The following is a 24,733-nucleotide window of genomic DNA, read 5'->3' as shown; positions in this document are numbered from 1 at the left end:
TGATGAGTAGTAGTAAGTGTTTTTCTCCAGTTTAAAATAGATTAAGCTAAGGAAAGGTTAGAGTTCTAGTTTTTATTTAAAGTAAGTAAATAATTTAACTTTTTTTTTACTGTATTTAACTTAAAGTAAGGGTTTTTTTTTCAACTAGCGGCCTGGTAGGGTAGCTCAGTCCCGTGTTATGTACCGCCTGCAACATGTGGGAAGTCCGAGACGCTCCTTGCGCTCTGACTGACCACGTGTGCAGGAAGTGCCACCAGCTGCAGCTACTTGAGCTCCGGGCTTCGGAGCTTGAGCAGCAGCTGGAGGCCCTGAGGTGCATTCGTGAGGCTGAGAGTTTTGTGGATAGCACGTTTTTAGGCGTGGTCACCCCACAGCTTTCAGAAGTGCAGGCAGAGAAGGAATGGGTGACCATCAGTCAGAAGAAAGGTGTCAGGCAGGTAGTCAGGAAATCCCCAGGGTGTATCTCACTCGAGAACCGTTTTTCTGTGTTGGAAAGCGCTGAGAGTGATGGTTCCTTTGGGGAGTGCAGCCACGCTCGTGGCACTGTGAGTGGCTCAGCTGCACGGGGAGGGGGTGGAGAAAGAAGAGGGGGAAGAGCAATAGCGGTAGGAGACTCAATAGTAATGGGAACAGGCAGGCGTTTCTGCGGCCGTATACGTGACTTCAGGATGGTATGTTGCCTCCTTGGTGCCAGGGTTAAGGATGTCACTGTACGGCTGCAGGGCATTCTAACAGGGGGAGGGCAAACGGACAGAGATTGTGGTACATACTGGTATCAACGACATAGGTAGAAAGAGGGATGAGGCCCTGCAAGTAGAATTTAGGAGCTAGGAAGCAGATTAAAAAACAGGACCTCAAAGGTGGTAATCTCTGGATTACTTCCAGTGCCACGCACTAGTGAGTATAGAAATAGGAGGTTAGTCCAGATGAATGCGAGGCTGCAGAGATGGTGCAGGAGGGAGGGCTTTAGATTTCCAGGACATTGGAACCATTTCTGGGGGCGGTGGGACCTGTACAAGGTGGACAGGTCGCACCTGAACCGGAATGGGACCAATATCCTTGCGGGGGGGGGGGGTTTGCTAGTGCTGTTGGGGAGGGTTTAAACTAACTTGGCAGGGGTTGGGATCCTGAGAGGAGATTCAGCAGGGGGAGATGCAACAGCCAAAATTAAAAGAGAGAGCAAGTGAGTCTGGAAGGCATAGAAATTAGAGACCAGTTAAGGCACAAGGGGGTTTGGCAAGGTTGGATGGTATTTATTTTAATGCAATGAGTCTGACAAATAAGGCAGATGAGTTGAGGGCACAAATTAACAAATGTAAGTATGATGTCATAGCTGTCACAGAGACATGGCTGAGAGAGGGGCAGGATTGGTAGCTCAATATTCCAGGATATAGGGTCTTCAGGCGAGACAGGGAGGGAGGTAAAAGAGGAGGGGGTATCGCAATATTGATCAAGGAATCAATTACAGCAGTAAGGAGAGATGACATCTTAGAAGGCTCCTCAAATGAAGCCTGTGGGTAGAACTTAAAAACAAAAAAGGAGCAATCACATTGCTGGGAGTGTACTATAGATTCCCAAACAGTCAGAGAGAAATAGAAGGACAGATATATAGGCAAATTTCAGAGAAATATAAAAATAATAGGGTAGTAATAGTGGGGGATTTCAACTTCCCCAACATTAATTAGGTTAGTCATAGTGTGATAGGTTTAGAGGGAGCAGAATTCTTAAAATGCATCCAGGAGAGCTTTTTAAGCTAGTACGTAGGAGGTTCTACAAGACAGGGGGTGGTCCTGGACTTGATTTTAGGGAATGAAGCCAGGCAAGTGGTAGAGGTATCAGTGGGGGAGCATTTTGCAGATAGTGATCTTAACTCTGTTAGATTCAAGGTTGTTATGGACAAGGACAAGGATGGGCTGGAAAGCAGAGTTCCAAACTGGGGGAAGGCCAATTTTAATAAGATCAGGTATGATTTGGTAGAATGGACTGGGAGCAGCTACTTTTAGGTAAAGCTACATCAAAGCAGTGGGACACATTCAAGAAGGAAATAAGGAGAGTTTAGGGCCAACATATTCCAGTAAAGATAAAGGGTGGGACCAACAAATCCATGGGACCCTGGATGTCGAAGGATATACAGGATTGGATAAAGAGAATAAGGGAGGCTTATGCCAGATACCGAGGGTTCAAAATAGTGGAAGCCCTAGAGGAGTAATAAATGTGTAGGGGGGAGAACTTAAAAAGGAAATTAGGAGAGCAAAAAGGGGGCATGAAAAAACATTGGCGGGTAAAATAAAGGAAAATCCAAAGTTATTTTACAAGTACATTAAGAGTAAGAGGATAACCTGGGAAAGAGTAGGGCCCATTAAGGACCATAGTGGTAATTTGTGTGTGGAGCCGGAAGACGTAGGTAGGGTTCTAAATGAAGACTTTGTGATGACGTGGGTATGGAAATCAGGCAAAAGGATTGTGATATCATTAAATAAATTAGCATAGAAAGGGAGGAGTTTCTAAGTGGTCTGGCAGACTTAAAAGTAGATAAATCTCCAGGCCCAGATGAAATGTATCCCAGGGTGCTGAGTGAGGCAAGGGACGAGATAGGAGGGGCGCTGGCAATAATTTTCAATACCTCTCTGGCCACAGGAGAGGTACCAGAGGACTGGAGGACAGCCAATGTGGTACCATTATTCAAGAAGGGACAAAGGGATAAATCAGGGAACTACAGGCCAGTCAGTCTAACCTCAGTGGTGAGGAAACTATTGGAAACAATTCTGAGGGACAAAATTAATCTACACTCGGAGAGGCAGGGATTAATCAAGGACAGTCAGCATGGTTTTGTTAAGAGGAGGTCATGTCTGACCAATTTGATTGAATTTTCCGAAGGCGTGACCAGGTGTGTAGATGAGGGCTATGCATTTGACGTAGTCTACTTGGACTTCAGCAAGGTTTTTGATTAAGGTCCCGCATGGGAGACTGATAACGAAGCCCATGGGATCCAAGACAATTTGGCAAATTGGATCCAGAATTGGCTGAGTGGCAGGAAGCAGAGGGTGATGGACGAGGAGTGTTTTAGTGACTGGATGCCTGTGTCCAGTGGGGTTCCACAGGGACTGGTGTTGGGTCCCTTGCTGTTTGTGGTATATATAAACGATTTAGACTTGGATGTAGGAGGGTTGATCAGTAAGTTTGCGATGACACGATAATTGATGGGGTGGTAAATAGTGAGGAGGATAGCCTTAGATTACAGGAGGATATAGACGGGCTGGTCAGATGGGCTGATAAGTGGCAAATGGAATTTAATCTTGATAAGTGTGAGGTGATGCACTTGGGCAGGACAAACAAGGCATGGGAATACACGATGAATGGTAGGACCCTGGGAAGTACTGAAGATCAGAGGGACCTTGGTGTGCATGTCCACTGGTCCCTTAAGGTAGCGGGACAGGTAGATGAGGTGGTTAAGAAGGCATATAGGATACTTTCCTTTATTAGCCGAGGCATAAAATATAAGAGCAGAGAGGTTATGCTGGAACTGTATAAAATGCTGGTTCGGCAGCTAGAATATTGCGTGCAGTTCTGGAATTCACCTTATAGGAAGGATGTGATTGCATTAGAGAGAGGGCAGAGGAGATTTACTAGGATGTTGCCTGGGCTGGAGAGTTTTATTTATGAGGAGAGATTGGATAGACTGGGGTTATTTTCCCTGGAGCAGAGGAGATCGAGGGGGGACATAATTGAGGTGTATAAAATTATGAGGGGCATAGATAGAGTAGACAGGAAGGAACTTTTCCCCTTGGTGGAGGGATCAATATCCAGGGGGCATAGATTTAAGGTAAGGGGCAGGAGATTTAGAGGGGATGTGAGGAAGAATTTTTTGACCAAGAGGGTGGTGGGAATCTGGAACTCACTGCCTGAAAGGGTGGTAGAGGCAGAAACCCTCATAACATTTAAGAAGTATTTGGATGTGCACTTGCGATGCCATGGCATACAAGGCTATGGGCCTAGTGCTGGAAAATGGGATTAGAATAGTTAGGTACCTGTTTGACCGGCGCAGACTCGATGGGCTTTTTTCTGTGCTGTAGACCTCTATGACTCTATCACCACTAAATAACATCACTAAAACTGATGATCTGGCCATTACCACATTACTGTTCATGAGGCCATCCTGCACGTCAATTGGGTGTCATATTTCCTACAGTACCATACTTCAAAAGAACTTCAATGGCTGTAAAATGCTTTGGGTTGTTTGGAAAAACACATTATAAATAGAAGTCTTTCTTTTTTCCCCCATGCCCTGTATTAATATAGGATATAATTTGATTACTTAACCCTGAGTGAAGAACCTGGTGAAAAGACTGAATGGATTTGTGTGTGACATAGGGGGTCTCACTCCCACTTCCACTTACACGAGATGGTCATTTCCCTGAGGAAACTATTCAAGATAGATTGGATGCAACTACTCTACCCTAACCAAATATTAGTAATAGAAGACAGGAAGGTGAGATGGAAGGAACAATTAAGTACTTTTTGAAACTACCTACTACTCCAAGTACCAAACTGACACCACCAAAACATAATGGTGACAACTGTCACAATGACATCATAAACAATCAAGACTTTCAAACTCTGAATGTTCAAAGTCCCATTCTGACGTCGAAGGATTTTAATTTACCAGAGAAGCTTAGCCGTGACATTATAAAGTCAACATTCAAAGCTTGAAAGCATTCAACATTAAAAGTCTGTATTTTTTTCTTGTACATGCACTGTTACGGTGTTGGCTCATATATTACATGCATCATAGGTTTTCAGGAGATTCTGCGCAATAAGTAGAAACTGTATTGTATGTGGGTTGTCCTTTATGGGAGAATATTCAGTAACTGCTGAGTTAACTGCCCCAGTATACTCTATTTACGTTTAGAATTTATACTTAATACTGTTTTGTCAAACAGACTTAGAGCTGTAAAGCAGATAAAGATTGAATAAGAATAAAGAGAACATTAAAGTCGTCTTATTTTGTTTTTGCTACATTGGAAACACTTGTGTTATGCATTGTTCCATTGTCAGTGGGGTTTCCAGAGATGAATAATAAAATCCATTCCTGTCAGCAACACAACTTCACAGTTTAGAGTCTGATAACCCTTTCTATTGGGATTTGACTGAAATAATATTTTTTCATCATCCTGAAATACCTTAATTTGAGATACTGAATTTTGAGAGATAGATACAGTCTAATATTTCCCTTGGATGGAAAGTCACCTTAAAAGTCACTTTGAGACAAAACCAGTAGGTTTGCGATTGAAAGATTTTGCCATCATTACACTGCAGCCAAGAAAAACTGCAGATTTTAATCACAGACCTGCAATTTGACCAAATTTTAGCAATAAAAGCCAAACGATTACAGTTCAAAAGTACTCCAATCATTGTGCTGTTTCTTTTTGGTTTGCTTTTCCACTACTTAAAATTAAGTGAGATTTCCTTTGGGGATGGGTGCAAATATTTTCTCTAATACTGAGTATACTATCTCTAAGAATGGAAGACCATATCCAGGCTGACACTTCAGTAAGTCTAAGCTCTTAAACCAAGGCCTCGTCTGCCTGCTCAATTGGACATGAAAGATAGTAGGACACTGAAGAAGGTGGGGGGGAGCTTTTCTTGGTACCTTGGCCAATAATTTCCCCACAACCAACAACCTGAACCCAGATTATCAGGTCATTTGTCTCACTGCTGTTTGTATGCAAATTAATTGCGGTGTGCCTCCATTACAACAGCGACCACAGTTCAAAAGTACTTCAATGACTGTGAAGCACTTTGGGACTTCCTCAGGCGTGAAAGGTGTTATATAAATGCAAATTTTGTCTTCTTTTCTTAAGGCAGCATGCGTGCACACCCATCAATCCCAACAACAGCTCATGCACCACTGATCTCAGCAGAGCTGTCAATTGTAAATTGAATAGAAAACCTGCCCATTTTAAACATGCGCTAGTGAGTCAGGCATAGAAATAAAAATCATTTTTTGGCAGTTAACAAACGTGCAAGCCCTAAAAGACATGCTGTACTCAAAAGGGTTAACCTGTACCAATAAAAGTAATATTTGCTTCCTATGGAACCAATAAAAGTAACTCACCAAAAGATTTCTGTCTGTTCTTGATAAACACACAGGCTCTTGTGAACAACCGAGAATGTAGTTAAGGAGAGCAAAGGCATTCAAAGTTCCATTGTATTCTTTTCTATCACTGCTGACCAGGTAGTGAAGTAATATATATTTAATATTCATATTATATGTAAGATCTACTTAGAAAGTGCAGCAAATAAAGGGCAACAAAAACAATAATGACTGGATTTTAGTCCTGGAGTGGGAACTCTGATGTCGGGGCACATTCCTGGGCTCCGACCCTGCATCGTGTCAGTGTGTGATCTGATTTTTTATGAGTTGGCCAGTTGGTGGTCAGGCAGTGTGACCACTGCCCAATTAAGGATGGCCGGTATGCTCCAGAGGCTTGAGGTTCAAAAGAAGGGCCACCAGCACCCACAGACCAGCAGTTCCACCCACCAGCACCCACAGACCAGCAGTCCCATCCACCAGCACCCACAGTCCAGCAGCCCCACCCACCAGCACCCACAGTCCAGCAGTCCCACCCACCAGCACGCACGGATCAGCAATCCCATACACCAGCACCCACAGACCAGCAGTCCCACCCACCAACGTGCACAGACCAGCAGTCCCACCCACCAACGCCCACAGATCAGCAGTCCCACCCACCAGCACCCACAGACCAGCAGTCCCACCCACCAACGTGCACAGACCAGCAGTCCCACCTACCAGCACCCACAGTCCAGCAGTCTCACCCACCAACACCCACAGTCCAGCAGTCCCACCCACCAACACCCACAGTCCAGCAGTCCCACCCACCAGCACACACAGATCAGCAGTCCCACCCACCAACATGCACAGATCAGCAGTCCCACCCACCAGCACCCACAGACCAGCAGTCCCACCCACCAGCACCCACATACCAGCAGTCCCACCCACCAGCACGCACAGACCAGCAGTCCCACCCACCAACGCCCACAGATCAGCAGTCCCACCCACCAGCGCCCACAGATCAGCAGTCCCACCCACCAACGCCCACAGATCAGCAGTCCCACCCACCAGCACCCACAGATCAGCAGTCCCACCCACCAGCACCCACAGACCAGCAGTCCCACCTACCAACGTGCACAGACCAGCAGTCCCACCCACAGACCAGCAGTCCCACCCACCAACGCCCACAGATCAGCAGTCCCACCCACCAGCACACACAGACCAGCAGTCCCACCCACCAGTGCGCACAGATCAGCAGACCCACCCACCAATGTGCACACAGATCAGCAGTCCCACCCACCAGCACCCACAGATCAGCAGTCCCACCCACCAACGTGCACACAGATCAGCAGTCCCACCATCAGAGGTGAAAGCAGCTGATGTATATAGGAGACAGTGGGTGTCTAGAGAAGGAGGTGTCCTCTGAAGATATTTGAGAAAGATTAGATTGAAACTGGCCACAGATGCCAAATCACCTATATGGAGGGTTAACCCCGCCACAGCACAACCTGTGGCCATCATTGTATATCAGCTGTGGTGGGGGTTGTGGGCAGATTTAGTTGATGTTGGAGTGCTGGTAGCTCCCCTGCTTCTGCCGCTGTGGGAGGGCCCTCCAGCCAACAGGAAAATTGCAGCTGACCTCCGAACATTGGCTTTGATTTGCCCTTCAATTGCTTCAATAGGCCACCCAATGCTTGTCGGTGGATAGCCACCCGCTCCCTGATCCTGCCTCTACAAAAATGGACCATAGGCAGGAACATGCTGACAACCCGGCAAGTCATTCTCCGATACCAACTTTACAGCTCTCCTGCCCTGGCCCATCTCTGACAAGGCTCAAAATCCTGCCCAACGCTTTCTGAAGGATCCATATCTCAGTAGCCCCCTCGCTCCCCCAGAAAATCTTAGCCTCTCAGTGGCTGCGCCCCATTCAAATCATCAGCAATGGTAATGTACTTGAATGTCAAAGGGAGATGGTTAGATTCTTTCTTGTTGGAGATGATCATTGTATGGTACTTGTGTGATGTGAAGATCACTTGCCACTTATTAGTCTATGCCTGAATTTTGTCCAGCTCTTGCTGCACATGGACATGGACTATTGAACCAACAATATCCTCAGCCAAAGGGCAGCAAAGCTTGATGTTTGCCTGAAAGCAGAATGCATTGTGAAGTCTTCCAGTTAAATTTGCAATCGTTTTTGGTGAGTGTAATGATTAATTGGTGATGCTGAGTAACTGATACAGGAGGCTCAGCTTGTTGGGCAAATAGGTAGAACGCAACGAGCTTTCGTGTCTGTATAATGCTCCACACTATTCCTATCACATAGACATCAGGGAGGATACAGCCCACTGTTGCTAATGACGTGAAAAACCCGAGAGTTCTGATTAATTTTGCTTGGAAAATTTCAGCCAAAATCATCTTGTAAGATGGAATCAAATCTACGTTTCAGTTCTAAAACAGTACCATCAATCATTCAGAATATTAAGGCAGGTCTCTTTAGATCACAGTTTCTGCAATTTTAATTATTTTGATTGGCACACTCAGTTGAAATTTTTATAATTATGTGTCAAATCTGTTTGCTAGAACAATTCTTAAATTGGCTATGCTTAATGAAACAACAAAGACAATTAGTGGCACAGTAATAAATTGTGGGGCTGACCTTTAAAGGTTAAGGAAACTTTCTACCAATGATATGACGAACACAGCAAAACTGGAGGAACAAATAACTCCTATGGTGATGCAACAATTACAGAGGACACAGCAGTTATATTAGGAAACGGCCTAGTAACCATGATGTCAGATTCTTGGGAAATGGACATTAGTGCAGACTAATGCTTAACCTTAAGCTTCTCTTAACCAGAGAATTTCACTAGGTCTGTCTTAGGGATTTTGCTTTCTGCAAAATTCATGTCTTGCCTCCAACTTGCAAGAAGGATTGTGATTGATGATGATGTCCACGGGGACATCCATAGCTCAAACTATCCAACTCTCCTGACTTAATTACGATTGTTCAGCTATTATCCTGTTTCTCTCTAACCTTTGGCAAGTGGGGAATAAAGTTCATGAACAAAATGTGTAGCAGCATGATAGAGATGAATGACATTGGCTCTCATACTATGAATGCTACAATAATAGTAATTATTGTGGCAAATACTTACCACAGTCTAATTATCGGTCTGAGGAGAAGGACTGACTCAAACATCATTGAAACCTGCATAAAGCTTTTTCTTAACCATATATGCAAGGTATATTCTAAAAACAAAGCTGTGACTATCCTAAATGCAATTTATATATGGGATCTGTTTGTTTTCAGTCAAAGTAAGAAATTGTTGAGTTTAACTGGACAAGCACTATCTTTTGGCTCACCATAGAAATGAATGACAAATCCCTGTTGATATCCAAACACATTGCTTGCTGGATCAGATTGGAACTGGATGGTGACATCTGCCATGGTTGTGTACAGTTTGAACGGATGATGGCTCCCTGAATACTGGCCCAATATTCTTGCTGTTAGATCATCTCCATCGTAAAAAGTGAGAACATCATTCTTCCCCATGTTTAATCTGTAAAAGGCACACAGTTGTCAGTCACATGTGAAGTCAAGACTTTCTAAGACAAGTGAATAGAAATTGCAGTGTACTGCTAGGTGTGACCACAACAAACAATTGGTATTAAGGCAGTAATGAAGGTATGGGTTGAAGACTCCTTGAGTTATTACTGTTGCTTTGAGGGTGTTATAGGATCGTTACAATCCCCATGGAGACCCCAATTACTTTTAAAAAGAAATTGAAGTTCCAGTTAATAGCTGAAGAAATGACACAAGTTTTCACATTTTAAGACATTTACTGTAACGAAAGACTAAAGGCTCTGTTGACTAAACACCAACTTTCTAGGCAACTTATGCCTTAAACTACAGAACAGAACTTTTAATACAACCTAAAAAACCCACCATCAGGTATATGTTAAACTGTTCTTTAAGAAGGTATTGAATTCTCCCACAGTCAGTTCAAAATGATACTTAGTTCCTGAGGATTTACTTCAGATCTTTTCCTTTCCCAGCCTGGAAACTTTTGACTCGGGAACTGTCTTTACAGCGTGAGTTTTCCTGGAGATTTCACCCTCCAGCTAGAGCTAGGCAAATCTTTCAACCTTGTTCTAACTCCGCACGAATTTGGTCTTTACAATCCAGGCACAAGCTCCCAGCCACATTCCTGCATGTCGAACCATAGAGATTTCCAGCCTCTAGCTGCTCTCTCTCCCTTTCCCAGATATGGGCAGGCAAACTGTATTTGAGAGGTTTCGGAGATATCTTAGAAATCCTTCCAATGGAAGGTCCGTTTGTGGCGTAGCTAAACAGGTTAATAGTCAATCTGTAAATCCTTCCAATATGCCCTTGGCAGGTGGTAAGAATAGGAGTGTTTCTTGGTCAGCCAGAACTGTGTGGTAGCTGCAGAGCAACAGCATCCCCATGTTAAAAGACTCTACACGCAAGATCTTGCCACAGGCTCCTCCCTTCAAAGGACTGCTAGAGAGACAAAGAAATCTCCCAAAGCCCATTTCCATGGCAACATGAATCACACAGGCCTTATATCCGAGCAGAAATGCTGATTAGTTACCCTTGACAGCCCAACTCTCATCTTGGAAGTAAATGGGACAGTTTCAAGCGCAATTGTTTACAACCCAACATGCTCAATACTTTTCTGAGACTTTGACAGGCAGGCTGCTGCCACTGTCTCAAAGGGTAAACACCTTTGCATCTTCTTGCCAGTAAAACAATCTGGGTCCCCTTTAAGCTCTAACAATCAAACCACCCAGGTTTGCTGTCAGGCAGACTTCAGAACAGGTCACATGGCCCTTTTTATTTTACCCTAAATTAAATACACAATCCGAAAACATAACTTTTTAAACTTCACAATTGCAACAATCATTATATCCTGTCTACTTATCCATCATCTGTGTTGGCTATTCCACCTTGAAAGTACACTGAAGCATTCATTCTAACCACACCAAGGGAGAATATGCTCAAATCATGATTATATCTGTGCACATGGTCACTGCACCCAAGAATACAGTTATAGCAATATTGTTAACTTTAACTGGGAGCCCAATGGAAAACAAAAACTTGTACTGTGATTGGAAGATGTTGTAGTCCACTCCATGCTTGTTCGCAGTCCAAGGTTTCAGCAACACCACACTTTGGCATAAGGTAACATTGAACATGGGGGGTCTCGTGGTGCAGTGGTAATGTCCCTACCTCTGGGCCAGAAGATCAGTGTGCAAGTCCCACTTCAGGACTTGATGGCCATGAAAGGTGGCCATAATATGGCCAGACAGGTTGATGAGCAGTCTGTAAATCCTTCTAAGGTGCCTCACAGCAGTTGGTAAGAGTGGGAGAGTTTTTGGGCAGCCATACTACAGAAAGCAAAGGAAAGCCACTGCAGTGCTTTGCCAAGCATAATGATGGACAAAAACAATGGAAGTCCATGGTCACCAATGCTCTCTCAGGGTCTGGTACCTAAAGAAGGGAGAACAATGCACACAAAAGCAGGCCTTAAAACTGGAATTAGTTATAAACATTTGCGTTTACCCTCACAGCAGAATTGCAGAATGGAAGTTTACTTGTGTTCAGTGATGAAATAGAATGATGCAAGGTTTTGGCAAGGTCAATCCATTTCTGATCAACCATCAGTGGATCCCTACACTATTAGAAAACACTGCCAATTGGCAGAGAGCAGGCTGGAATGTACAGTCTCTGGCAGAACGCACCACGTTTCCACAGCAACCCTTTGACATAAGCATTAACTGCTCAGAGCCAGTGCCTGAAAACAGTTTTTCATATCTCTTTGACAGCATCTGAAGTGATTTAATCAACAATTTTGTAAGGCTTTTATAAGGGTGTAAGGTATGGCTCATAGTCTCAGGTTGTGTGAGATTGTTACAAGAAAGGACTTATAAGCGAATGAAATGATGCAACTAGTCTCAGCACATCAGATTCTCTCTTATTCTAGTCTAGTACCTAAGTCAGAACAGTTGATGGGAGGTATTGGGAATACAGAAAATAATTCATGGAATAATACTGGGAAGTATAGATGTAAATTTAAAACATTCACTCAAGTCACTAGTTAGGTCAGCATTTATTGCTCATCTCTCGTTGCCTTTGGAAAGGTAAAGATGGGTGTTCTTCTTGAACCGATTGTGTGGTGAAGGTGCTCCCAGGATTTATGGCCCAGCGACAATGAAGAGACAGCCATAGATCCTTGATTTCACAGAATCACAGTGCAGAAGAGGCCCTTCGGCCCATGGAGTCTGCACCGACACATGAGAAACACCTGACCTACCTACCTAATCCCATTTGCCAGCACTTGGCCCATAGCCTTGAATGTTATGACGTGACAAGGGCTCATCCAGGTACTTTTTAAAGGATGTGAGGCAACCCGCCTCCACCACACTCCCAGGCAGCCCATTCCAGACCGTCACCACCCTCTGGGTAAAAAAGTTTTTCCTTACATCCCCCCTAAACATCCTGCCCCTCACTTTGAACTTATGCCCCCTTGTGACTGACCCTTCAATAAGGGGAACAGCTGCTCCCTATCCACCCTGTCCATGCCCCTCATAATCTTGTACATCTCGATCAAGTCGCCCCTCAGTCTTCTCTGCTCCAACTAAAACAACCCAAGTCTATCCAACCTCTCTTCATAACTTAAATGTTTCATCCCAGGCAACAGCCTGGTGAATCTCCTCTGCACCCCCTCCAGTGCAATCACATCCTTCCTATAATGTAGCGACCAGAACTGCACACAGTACTCCAGCTGTGGCCTCACCAAGGTTCTATACAGCTCCAACATGACCTCCCTACTTTTGTAATCTATGCCTCGATTGATAAAGGCAAGTGTCCCATATGCCTTTTTCATCACCTCACTAACATGCCCCTCCGCCTTCAGGGATCTATGGGCACACACGCCAAGGTCCCTTTGTTCCTCAGAACTTCCTAGTGTCATGCCGTTCATTGAATACTTCCTTGTCAAATTACTCCTTCCAAAATGTATCACCTCACACTTTTCAGGGTTAAATTCCATCTGCCATTTATCTGCCCATTTGACCATCCCGTCTCTATCTTCCTGTAGCCCAAGACACTCAACTTCACTGTTAACCACCTGGCCAATCTTTGTGTCATCCGCAAACTTAATAATCCTACCCCGCAAATAGTCATCTATGTCGTTTATATAAATGACAAATAATAGGGGACCCAGCACAGATCCTTGTGGTACACCGCTGGACACTAGCTTCCAGCCACTAAAGCATCCTTCTGTCATCACCCTCCGCCTCCTACAACTGAGCCAATTTTGAATCCAACTTATCAAATTACCCTGTATCCCATGTGCATTTGCCTTATTTATAACTCTCCCATGTGGGACCTTGTCAAAGGCTTTGCTGAAATCCATATAAACTACATCAATTACACTACCCTCATCTACACACCTGGTCACCTCCTCAAAAAATTCAATCAAATTTGTTAGGCATGACCTCCCTCTGACAAAGCCATGCTGACTATCCCTGATCAAACCTTGCCTCTCAAGTGGAGATAGATAGTCTCCTTCAGAACTTTCTCCAATAGTTTCCCTACCACTGACGTGAGACTCACTGATCTGCAGTGCCCTGGCTTATCTCTACAACCCTTCTTAAATAGCGGAACCACATTTGCTGTTCTCCAGTCCTCTGGCACCTCCCCCGTGGCCAGGGAGGAATTAAAAATTTGGGTCAGAGCCCCTGCGATCTCCTTTTAAGCCTGCCAACACCTCCAATACCTTGTCACTCCCTATATCAGTTTGCTGAAGAACCTCGCAGTCTCTCTCCCTGAGTTTGATATCTTCATCCTCATTCTCTTGGGTGAAGACGGATGTGAAGTATTCATTCAACACTCTAGTGATGTCCTCTGGCTCCATTCATAAATTGCCCCCTTGGTCACTTAAGGGTCCTACTCTTTCCCAGGTTATCCTCTTCCCATTGATATACTTATAGAATATCTTGGAATTTTCCCTACTTTTACCAGCCAGAGCTTTCTCATATCCCCTCTTTGCTCTCCTAATTGCTTTCTTAAGCTCCACCTGCACTGTCTGTACTCCACTATTGCCTCTGCTGATTTGCTTCCCTTGTACCTGCTAAAAGCCTCTCTTTTCCTTCTCATCGTATCCTGAATATCTCTGGTCATCCATGGTTCTCTGGGCTTGTTACTCCTTCCTACCACCTTAGAGGGAACATGTTGAGCCTGTACCCTTCCCATTTCCTTATTGAATGCCCCCCCACTGCTCCTCTGTAGATTTCCTCACAAGTAGCTGTTCCCAGTCTACCTGCTGTATTTTACTAAAATCCACTCTCCCCCAATCCAAAACATTTTTTTGCAACTTGTCAATTTCTTTGTCAATAACAAACTTAAACTGTACCATGTTGTGATCGCTAACACTAAAATGCTCGGCTACCACCACCTCAGCCAACTGTCCGGCTTCGTTCATTAGATCCAGCAATGCACCGTCCCTTGTTGGACCCTCTACATATTGACCTAAAAAGTTCTCCAGTACACAGTTCAAGAAATCCACTCCATCCAAGCCCTTAGGATGGTGTGTAACTTGTAGGGGAACTTGGAGGTGATGGCTCTGTTACCGTGGTTTTATCTCGGGATTCATTAGCTTCTTAATTTAGAAGAGACCTTGCAGGAGGCAATGGCCTTTTGTTTATTTACATACTATTTGCAAAGGTTAAGTAAGACCAAGATAGAGCTGGATCTACTCTCTAAGATGCTTATCACTAATTATCTCTCAGCGAGTGACATCACTGTGACATAGTTCCTGACGCACATGCTCAGTAGCTATTATGAGGGTTAACCCTTTACATCTCCCCCCCAAGTTCACTCTTCTCACAAACTGTTAACCTGATTTACAATTTACAGTAATCCCCCTCCCTTGGACCCCAGTCACTTTCGCCAAAGGCATCAATCCCCAACAGTGTTCTAAGCTCTCTTGGAGGACGTGTAGGGCGTATGTGTTCCCTGATCATCTCCTTGGAAGGCAAACACATTGGTGGGGTGGGATAGCAGCTGTGCATGACCACTGGATCCTGGGCTGTGACTCTTATGATGACCTGAATGTGAAGGCAGTGAAGACCAATCACTGAAAATCTGAATCGAGAGAGAAGCCTCCAGGGCTCGAATGATCACATTTCCCTGAAAAAGAAGATAACAAACTGAAATTCTCCCTCTCATCTTCTTCTGCATTGCACACCGGGGAAAGGTGAAAGCATTGGTTTAACAAAATGAAGCACTTTCAGCACCTGTGAAGAACCTTGCCAGCTATGTATCATTCACTGCTGCTGTGGTGACAAGAAAAGTGTTCAATAACCTGAGTGAGAAATGAAGCTGGCAGATGAAAAGAATAACGCTAAACATCCTGAAAACACTGCTGGATATGAGGAAACGAAGGCTTCCCTACAATTCTTAGGGTATGGATTTCTCTTTCTGAAGGTAGGAGTATCATTTCCATGCTAGGTTCAGCATGAAGCTGCTTCGCTGCAGACAACAGGATCTCGGGGTCAGCAGGAAGAAGTAGGATTGAGCCTTTCTCAACAATGGAATAAACTTCAGCAATGGGATCTATCAGAAGTTCCTGTGTAGCACGCTGGTCTGCAGACTCGCTTGAAAGTTCAACATCAGCATCAGGCATTGTTACAATAAGAGTCTCAGTACAGTGGGAGTCAGAAAGCCAGCAAGTGTTAGTACTTCTTCAGATAGTTACTACCAACTCTTTCGTTGATGTGGTCATTTCCTTAGATGCAGTGCAGCATTTATACACCCCTGTACTGCAATATGTTCACTTTCTTTTGATGCACCATTTCTAATGTCTAAATGCATCACTGTGGCTTCGTAGTGGTGTGTGACTGCTAATAGCTGGGTTTGTAGTTCAGCCTTCTCTTTTAAGTAGTTAGATTTCTCCAACTCATACTTAATTTTAATATTTTCAAGCTCCATTTGATGCTGAACTTTAAGTTTTTCTAAGGCAATCTTTGGTTGTAGAAGTTCTGTAGTTTGGGCCTCTGCTTCTTTACTGAAATAAAGCTCGAGTGCTTCAATTGCTTGCTGATGAGGTCAAAGTATGGGCTCCACCTTACATTTGTACAGATTAATAACCTCTGAACTTTCCTATGGGTTTGGTCAAATTTGGAGTTAATCGTCTTATTCCCCTGGATAGCTTTTTGCTGGCTGCTTGGAATTGTTGCTGCATGTCAGCAGTGGGCTCAGTGGAAAAAGTAGACAGATTCACTTCTTTATTACCTTCTTCAACAAAAGGTAATTTTCTTCTCAAAATAGGTAACAAAGACTTCATGATCATTGGCATTGGAGTCAAAGAATGTAGTCAGGTCCAGGACCTCTTCTTCCAACGGATCATTAGCCTCTGCGGCAGCTTCATTCTCTTGCACCCTTTCCTGAAAGAACCAATAAGCTCTAGAATATCATCTTGCAGATGGTCATCGTCATTCTTGGTACATCCTGTTCCCACTTCTTCTAGCCTGAACCCAAAGAGAAGCGACAGATCTGCAATATCCTCCTGTGCTCCTTGGAGTTGAAGAGAGAACAGTTGCAGTTTCACTTTATTCGGCCATGAAACTCGGTCAGGTAACACTGAGAGACCAGGTAACACTGAGACACCAGCTCCTGTGTTTACCTTGAATTTGACCAAAGGCTCATTTACATCAATATCAGCACTCCAATATTGGTTTGTATTTTCCTTTATTTCTCCTAGGAAGGTGCTTTCCTGGTTGTCTAGGTCTTGAATTTCTTGAATAGAGGTCCCTTTGACAGATTTCCCCTTCTGTCTTGTAAACACAGAATTTCTGGAATGACACACCACTTTAGAATGGCCTAACTTGCCAAAGCCCAGGTGCTGCACAATTTGGTTGGGGCACTCTTCCCGCCTGTGGACCTCCCTCCTGCCGTAGTGGGGGCATTGGAAAATGGCAGTGGGTACCCTTTCAGGGTGTGTTCCTGGTTACTGCCTTACTATACTTTCAGTTTTACAACCCATAAATTGAATGATTTCATCGGGCCGTCCTTTGGAAATTTCCCTCGTATCTCTGACAAAAGCCTTATCCTGTCTGGCCAGTTGTACAGCTTTACTTAAATTTAAATCTTTTCAAGATTGTAAGAAGTCGGAGAGATTCTCATCTAAGATGCCAACAACAATTCTATCGCTGATCCGGTCCTCTTTTGGTGTTCTGTACTGCCAATTTTTGGCTAGGCGATAAAAATTCATTGACAAATGAGTCAATCCCTTCCCCTTGTTTTTGAATGTGCTGATTAAATTTCGCCCTCTCTGTGACAATATCTTAACAAATGCTGAAGCATGAGTCAAAGGCTCCAAAGACATCCTCATAGCTATTTCTTCATTCACCCTCTGTCTGGCCAGCACATTGTTATACACTGCTGGGCGCATAGCAGACAATGTGCTAACTTGATCTTTGTTCTCTATACTAACAAGATTCCAGGATCCATTGGGCCTTCTTCTCGAGACTGGTTGCAGTGCCAGCAGTGCCCTTTAATGAGCCCTTGGCGCTGCTGGGACTTCTTGGCTAGCAGCTCCTGAAATTGGAACTTCAACCCCAGTGGTGGAAGAAATCCAACCTCTCCACTAATGTAACCCACCTGCAGCACGTTATGGCTGTGGATGGGCTGGCATGGAGTGAGTTGGCTTCTAGCTAACTTCCCTTGCTGGTGGCGGGAGGAGGGGGGGGGTGGTTGTGGCGGGGGTGGAGGCCACAGCCCTTTGCTCCCCTACCCACTCACCCCACCCTTGTAAAATGCAGCCCTTCATCACTGGAATCTAGGCTGTGTGTAAGTTGGACTTAGTGTGTAATGAGGTCTAGAGCCAAGTGGTTCTGGTGGAATGAAGGTCTAGAGCCAAGTGGTTCTGGTGGAATGAAGGTTGAGCATCAGTAAAGAATAGGTAGCATTTGATAGCATTGTCAAACACCTTCTATTACTTTGCTGATGTTTTAGAGTAGGCTGATAGGGTGGTAATTGGCTGTGTTACATTTGTCCTGCTTTTATGGACAGCACAGACTTGAACAATTTTCTATATTGTCAGTTAGATGACAGTATTTTAGCTGTACTGGATCAATTTAGCTTGGGGGTCGGAATTGTTCTTCAGAGCTACATATTGGCGAGGCCTGTAGCTTTTGTCAATTCCAGTGCACTCAGGTCTTTCCTGATGTCACGTGGAGTGAAATGAATGGGCTGTAGACCGGCATCAGTGTTTTCTTCATTATTTGTTCCTGAGATGTGAGGAGGGTCACTGGCAAGGCTAGTATTTATTACCCTACTCCAAGTGCCCTTGAGAAATGGTGGTGGGTTCCTCAACAGGCTTTGAAGGACCATTCACTCAGCATTTCTAGCTGAAGATAGTTGCAAACACTCCAATTTGTTCTCTTGCACACACTTGGGATCACTTAGGTCTGTCTATATGGCATTTTGCTTCTGCTATTTAGCATACATTTAGTCCTGTGTTGCAACTCCACCAGGTTGGCACCTTACTTTCTAGTATACCTGGTGTTAGCCTCAGCATACTCTCCTACACCCCTCATTGAACCAAGGCTATTCATCTGGCTTGCGAGTGATGCAGGGTTAAGAGATATGCCAGTAAGTACCCATATCATAACCCGTGTGTTCCTGTTAATCTCCAAGAAACAATCATGATTTATACCTTGATAAACTTCCAAGGATCAACGCCCTATCATTAATCCTGCAGTATGGACATCATTACACATCAACTGTGTGGAGAGTACAGGATGTTGACCTATAGCCAACATCATTCATCAACAAAATAAGCCCTGATTTTATTATGTAGACCAAAATCATTTTAAAAAAATAAATACAAGAGAGTAATTTGAAGGTTACAATTTCAAATCCAGCCGAGGGTTACAGAGCTTGAGTGGCATCATCTAAATAGAGGATTGTCAATATATGCACATATTTCTGTGGGGGAGAATTCTTTGCAAATATTTACATACTCCAGGGAACTCTTTTTCCTCCACCCGAAAGAGAACGTCAGATAAAATAAAAACTGCACAAAAGACTTATTATCAGTAGACAGCAACATGAACACTGTACCAGCAAATCAATAAATTTAATTATGGATAGACAGCAGCTGATAAGATCGCAGTTTGGGGACCCCACTTTAAAATTCTATACTGGAAACATTGCCTTACAAAGGTTCTCAGGCGCACATTATCCTTTTCACAATATGTTTTCAGTTTGACATATCCCTTTTCCTAGTAACTCCTATGGGGTGCAGAGTAATGGAGCAGATTGCAACTGGAAGATTTGTGTCTTTTGTTTGAGAAAGTGAGCCACTTTTTGTAAGATATGGCTCCATTTTTAAAGTGCCCAGGTTGTGGCAAAGCCTCATGACCTGATACATTGTCATGCCATCCAAGATTTCTCAGCCAGCGTATCGGGGGGTGGGGTGTGGGTGTTGGTGGTGCTCAGTATCATGTGGCTGTAATTGACTGTCAGGAAACAACCTGACAAGGACAGTTTTTCATGCACTGATTCTGTTGACTGGTTCGCTGATGAATTCTTGGCAGCTGTTGCTCAATCAAAGTGGAATACCATGTATCAATGTGATATCCTCTATCTCCATTTTTTATGGTGCTTGCACTAGGGGTTTTAATTAAAATGAAACAAGCAAACAAAAAGCACAAAATAGGCAAAAATTCCTGGGAAAGTAATAACCGTTGTTACACTCTTAAGGTCAATTTATGCTTTACTTACAACTATTCAAGTTAGGATAACACAACTCAATGATGTCCCCTTGGGTTTATAACTGGAATTAAATTACCAGCTTGATCTGCACACTCACTGGCACTTGTTAACTGAAATGGCAGGAGATGTAAATCCTACCAAATGTAAGTCTGTCAGCCCTTAGTGTGGACAACTTCTCATTGCTTATATGGGACCAGATATTGAAACATGGCTGCAAAATCACTTGAAATGCTGCATTTGTACAGCATAAGCAGGCTTTCTAATCAGCCATCCAACAAAACTATGAGTGATAATTAACAGTGGGCATCTTTAGATTTGCTGTCGGTCATCAGTGACATTGAATGGAACATTTTCTAGCACCGAGGGGTTGCTGGTCAACAATTAGGTAGGCACACATTGGCAAAAGCTAGGAGCAAGGATTTGACAATATCATAAAAGGTAGGTGACCATCCCTTTAAATTATACCATGCTTCTGGCAGATCCCTGTTTCTTCTGAGATTAGATTTTTTTTTAGGAGGGTGGGAGCTGGTGGTTGAGGGTAATTCACACTTCTAGTAATGATACACAAGTTTCAGTACTTGAATGTGTGAAGGGTAAGGTAGAATACAAGATGCACTCCCCTGGTGCATGCTCGCTTCTAGTCATTATAGAGCTGTGTCCTCAAGCTAGATGGTAAGCTGGTTCTAGGTTTGCACCTGTATCACACAGATGGCACTTTGCATCAGTGCGAGTTGCAATAATGGCAGCCATGCAAGAGGCAAAATGCACCTTCTGTTGGTTCAACATACATACAACCCTGAGGGCTCCTAGGCTTGGATCTGGTTGAAAAAAAAGTTGTTATAATGTGATGATGAAAGTCACATCTGCACACAATTGCCTCATACTGACTGAATGTCACCTTGACAACATTATAATATCAACAGCCACAAATCTTTTCAAGACCAGAGGGTGCCACCACTTTTAATAAAAAATAAATCTCCATACTGTATTCTTCAGCTCCGTCCTGTGATGAAAAACTGCCTGTGCTAGTAACATACAGCTGCTTTCTCTCTATAATTTACCTCAGCTTGATGCCGGCCAAGAACAAGATGTCAGGAAACACGGCATACTTTTGATTAGATGCTGCATACAATGTCAAACCACCCACCCAACCACCCCCCCTCCCACCAACCCCCCAACAAAATTAATGAAAAGCTATTATATATCGACCATATCTCTGTGACCTATTATCACTGTTTAACTTACACCATAAAAAAGCCCCAGGATATTAATTACCCTGACAGCATGTCATAACACATACTCTGTAAACACCACTGTCTACTTCTCCGATTCTCATGACTGCCCACAAGCTGAATGAGATACTCAGCATCACAAACCACTGCCACTTTATGTCTTCGATATTGAAAATGTGTCTGGCAGAATTCATTAGGGGGCTAATCTTTGGCAGCTAGCTGTAATAAGTACATGTTTTTGTAGTAGTGACACTTCTTTTCTGTAAAACCTTATCAACCAAAGAAAGGATATCTGCCTGATGCCAGAGGCATATAAGCTACAGTTTCAGAAGCTTGCATTCTTCCATGTTATTGTAGCTAAAAATATTAGACAGGTACTGTTAATATATATTCCAGAGCATAGATAAAGCAACAGTATTTCATGTACCACCACCATTCAGGTTGCAACAGCTCAGGATCAATGTTACTTCAAGATCAATATAGCTTTGATCTAAAGCAGTGCTGTCACTAATTTCTGTCAAGGGTTATAACTCAAGCCATTTTTTTATTGGAGAACAACTCTCTGGAATCCTTTATTAACGTAGCATCGAGCAAATGGGATGTGGGTCCACATCTAGAAATCCTCAGCTCCAAGGTCAGCTCCAAATTTCATTAATCCCTTTACGAGCTATTACCTAGAAACCTTGTACTTCCATCCCCGCCTCAGACCCAGAATGGAAAATTAAAAAGTGCTTTTAAATTTTGGTCTTGTTATTGCATCTCGCATTTTCAGTTCTCTCTTCCCCTTGCCACAGTAGGAACTGTACCCTGAGTTCGGAGTTAAGTTGCTCCCAAGCTTCAGCCATTGCTGTTCTGTATGTACAGACAAATGTGCATTTATATAGCGCATTTCACATTCTCTTCCTCTGCTCCAGAATGAAGAACATCGTACTCTGCTTCCCCCACTTTCTGAGACACATCTTTAACGGTGACCTCCAGCTCCTCAGCCGCAAATCTGCACTTCAATGTGAGTCGAGGCAGTGAGTGTCAATCACAGTGCTCACCAGAGCTGAGCTAATCCATTTTCATCTGATTTCCATACAGAAACTTTCAAGCTGGATTCACCATATACATTAATATCTCTTCATGACACTAATGTTATTGGAAATTATTTTTTTTAAATGGAGGTTTAGTCCATGTGTATTAACTGGATTAAAGCCAGCTAGTCTGGGTGCTTTGATGTATAGTAGTTTTGAGACATAAACAATAAGGTAGAAGAGTACATTTGCATTTTGTTGAGTAGAGCATTCAAAGACTGGGGGTGAAATCTTGCACCTAGCCAGGAGACACCAAGCAATGCTTATATTACTAATAAAATTGGTACTATGAAACAGGTTCAAAGGGCCTGATGATACAATGAAAATTTACATTCAAAGGGGAAGGCTGGGTATAACAGAAAGGAGTTGTGCGTGTGCAGGTCAAAGGCATGTGTCCACAAAGGAACAAATTGAAAGGAACTTCATTTTGAATTCGTAAGGTGAAAAATGCTTTGCCTGGTGTCTGTTTAAGTCTGTTGGCTATTGTTGCCTTAGTGGGGATTAACTTGGGAATTTGTTAAAAAGTTATGATGGTAGTAATTTGTAGCCACATGTATGTGTTTAATTTGCTGTAAATTAATAAATGTTTCATTTAGTTTGATATAAAAATCTCTCGAGAACTGGCGATCTTATTCCTGAATTTAGAGCTGCAACTCAAAACATACCAATTGAAAATATAGGTTATGACAGTTGTTTAAAGTTTCCCTCTGGGATTTTAAATAACTTAGCCTTTACAAACTGCCGTGTCATAACACTAGGTATGGGGCCAGTAAGGGGGCTTGACCTGATTTCCCTCTCCCTCGACAGGGGTCGATGGCCAATTATATCACTCCAACTGTTGCTCTGCTTGCCACATGGTGGAGATTTAGCCTGGGGCACTTCATTGTCCTACGGCTTGCATTATCTATGTATCATCTTATAAAGATTAGGACTTAAGACAACAGCATCTCTAAAATGTGATGCCTACATGTGTTGGCAAAAAACAAAGTGCTGTTAAGAATGGTTTATTCTCATCAGTACCCACATAGGATCATTCAGCTGTGTCCATGACACCCTATGTACCTATACTTAATACCTATGGCAATGTAGCTAAGATTTAGCATATGGGGGATAATAGGGTCATGGTCTGACACAGGCATGAGGCCTCACTACACCAACTCTTTCAGATATTTTTCACACGTAGAGAACAAGAACCTTGTACTAATGATGACAGAATTTTCAAAGATACCTAAGATGAAGTCACAGCAATTAGGATATTTTTACGGAAGAAGTGCACACATGATGATTCATTTTTAACATTTTAAAGTTCTATGACCTACTGATCCAATTCTAGTACAGGCTTACGTTTCCTTGCAATCTTTTCCAGATGAATTCAAGCCCTTATGCATGCACCTGATGCGGGAACTCCTACTCAAGGTGGATCTCAAGCAACATATGCAATTAAGTAGTGGAATATAGTTTGCAAAAACTAGTAAGTAATCTTTCAGCTCAGGGATCATTGTTACATTATTTGTTTATTCTCACTCTTGGCCCATTCTTCCCTCATCTCAAGCTCACAATTCAAAACTGACCACAATTCTGCAGAGTGTAACTCACCTCCTGACTCCCCAAAGCCTGTCCACCATCTTCAAGGTACAAGTCAGGAGTGTGATGGAATACTATCCACTTACCTGGATGAGTGCAGCTGCAACGACACTCAAGAAGCTTGACACCATACAGGACAAAGCAGCCTGCTTGATTAGCACCCCATCTACCACCTTTAAATATTCACTCCCTCTGCCATTGGCACACTGTGGTAGCAGTGTGTACCATCTACAAGATGCACTGCAGCAACCCACCAAGGCTCCTTTGACATCACCTTCCAAACCAGTGACCTCTAGCACCTAGAAGAACAAGGGTAGCAGATGCTTGGGAACACCACCAACTGCCAGTTCCCCTCCAATTCACACACCATCCTGACTTGGTACTATATTGCCATTCCTTCACTGTAACTGGGTCAAAATCCTGGAACTCCCACCCTAATAGTAATGTGGGCGCACTTACACCATAGGACTGCAGCAGTTCAAGAAGGCAGTTCACCACTACCTTCTCAAAGGATGGGCAATAAATGCTGGTCTTGCCAGAGATGCCCATTTCCCATGAAAAAAATTAGCACAAAGTCATCACGAACCAGCAATTGAATCAGAGGGTCAACATAATGGAAAAGTTAACATGAGGGGATAGTTGAAGGAGAGTCCTTTGCGTTTAGCTATGCTTTTTCTGATGTGGCTAAGCATAAACTGGGGCAAGTGCTTCATTGTCTAGCGGTGGCATTGCTTGCCTCTCGAACAGTAACAAATAAACAAAATGGAAAAAACTCTTGTGCTCAGATTCCAACCATCATCATTTTTCCAGTCAGAAAGAAGAAGCTCCAATATCTGTAGTGAATTTGCAGCCGGGTTGCAATCACTGGCCCAGTATAAGCAATGAGATGCAGTCCACTCGACTGGTCAGACTCTAGAGGTGGTGGATTTACGCCTGGTTAGATTTACAACTCCTGTCAGTTTAG

The 24,733-nt window shown here is 43.4% G+C and overlaps 1 protein-coding gene across 1 annotated transcript in view; it reads right to left on the bottom strand.

Moving 5' to 3' along the window:
- sez6b (seizure related 6 homolog b) overlaps positions 1 to 24,733 on the bottom strand; it is a 488,962-nt gene that overhangs the window by 54,334 nt on the left and 409,895 nt on the right. The window contains exon 10 of the mRNA XM_041196728.1: positions 9,437 to 9,633. Within this exon, the coding sequence (XP_041052662.1) occupies positions 9,437 to 9,633 (197 nt within the window). The remainder of the gene's footprint in view (positions 1 to 9,436; positions 9,634 to 24,733) is intronic.

The sequence above is a fragment of the Carcharodon carcharias genome, chromosome 10 (assembly GCF_017639515.1).
Source record: "Carcharodon carcharias isolate sCarCar2 chromosome 10, sCarCar2.pri, whole genome shotgun sequence".
In the NCBI taxonomy this organism is placed as follows: Eukaryota; Metazoa; Chordata; class Chondrichthyes; order Lamniformes; family Lamnidae; genus Carcharodon; species Carcharodon carcharias.
Note: the sequence above shows the minus strand (reverse complement) of the source record. Positions and strands in the feature narration are given on the sequence as shown.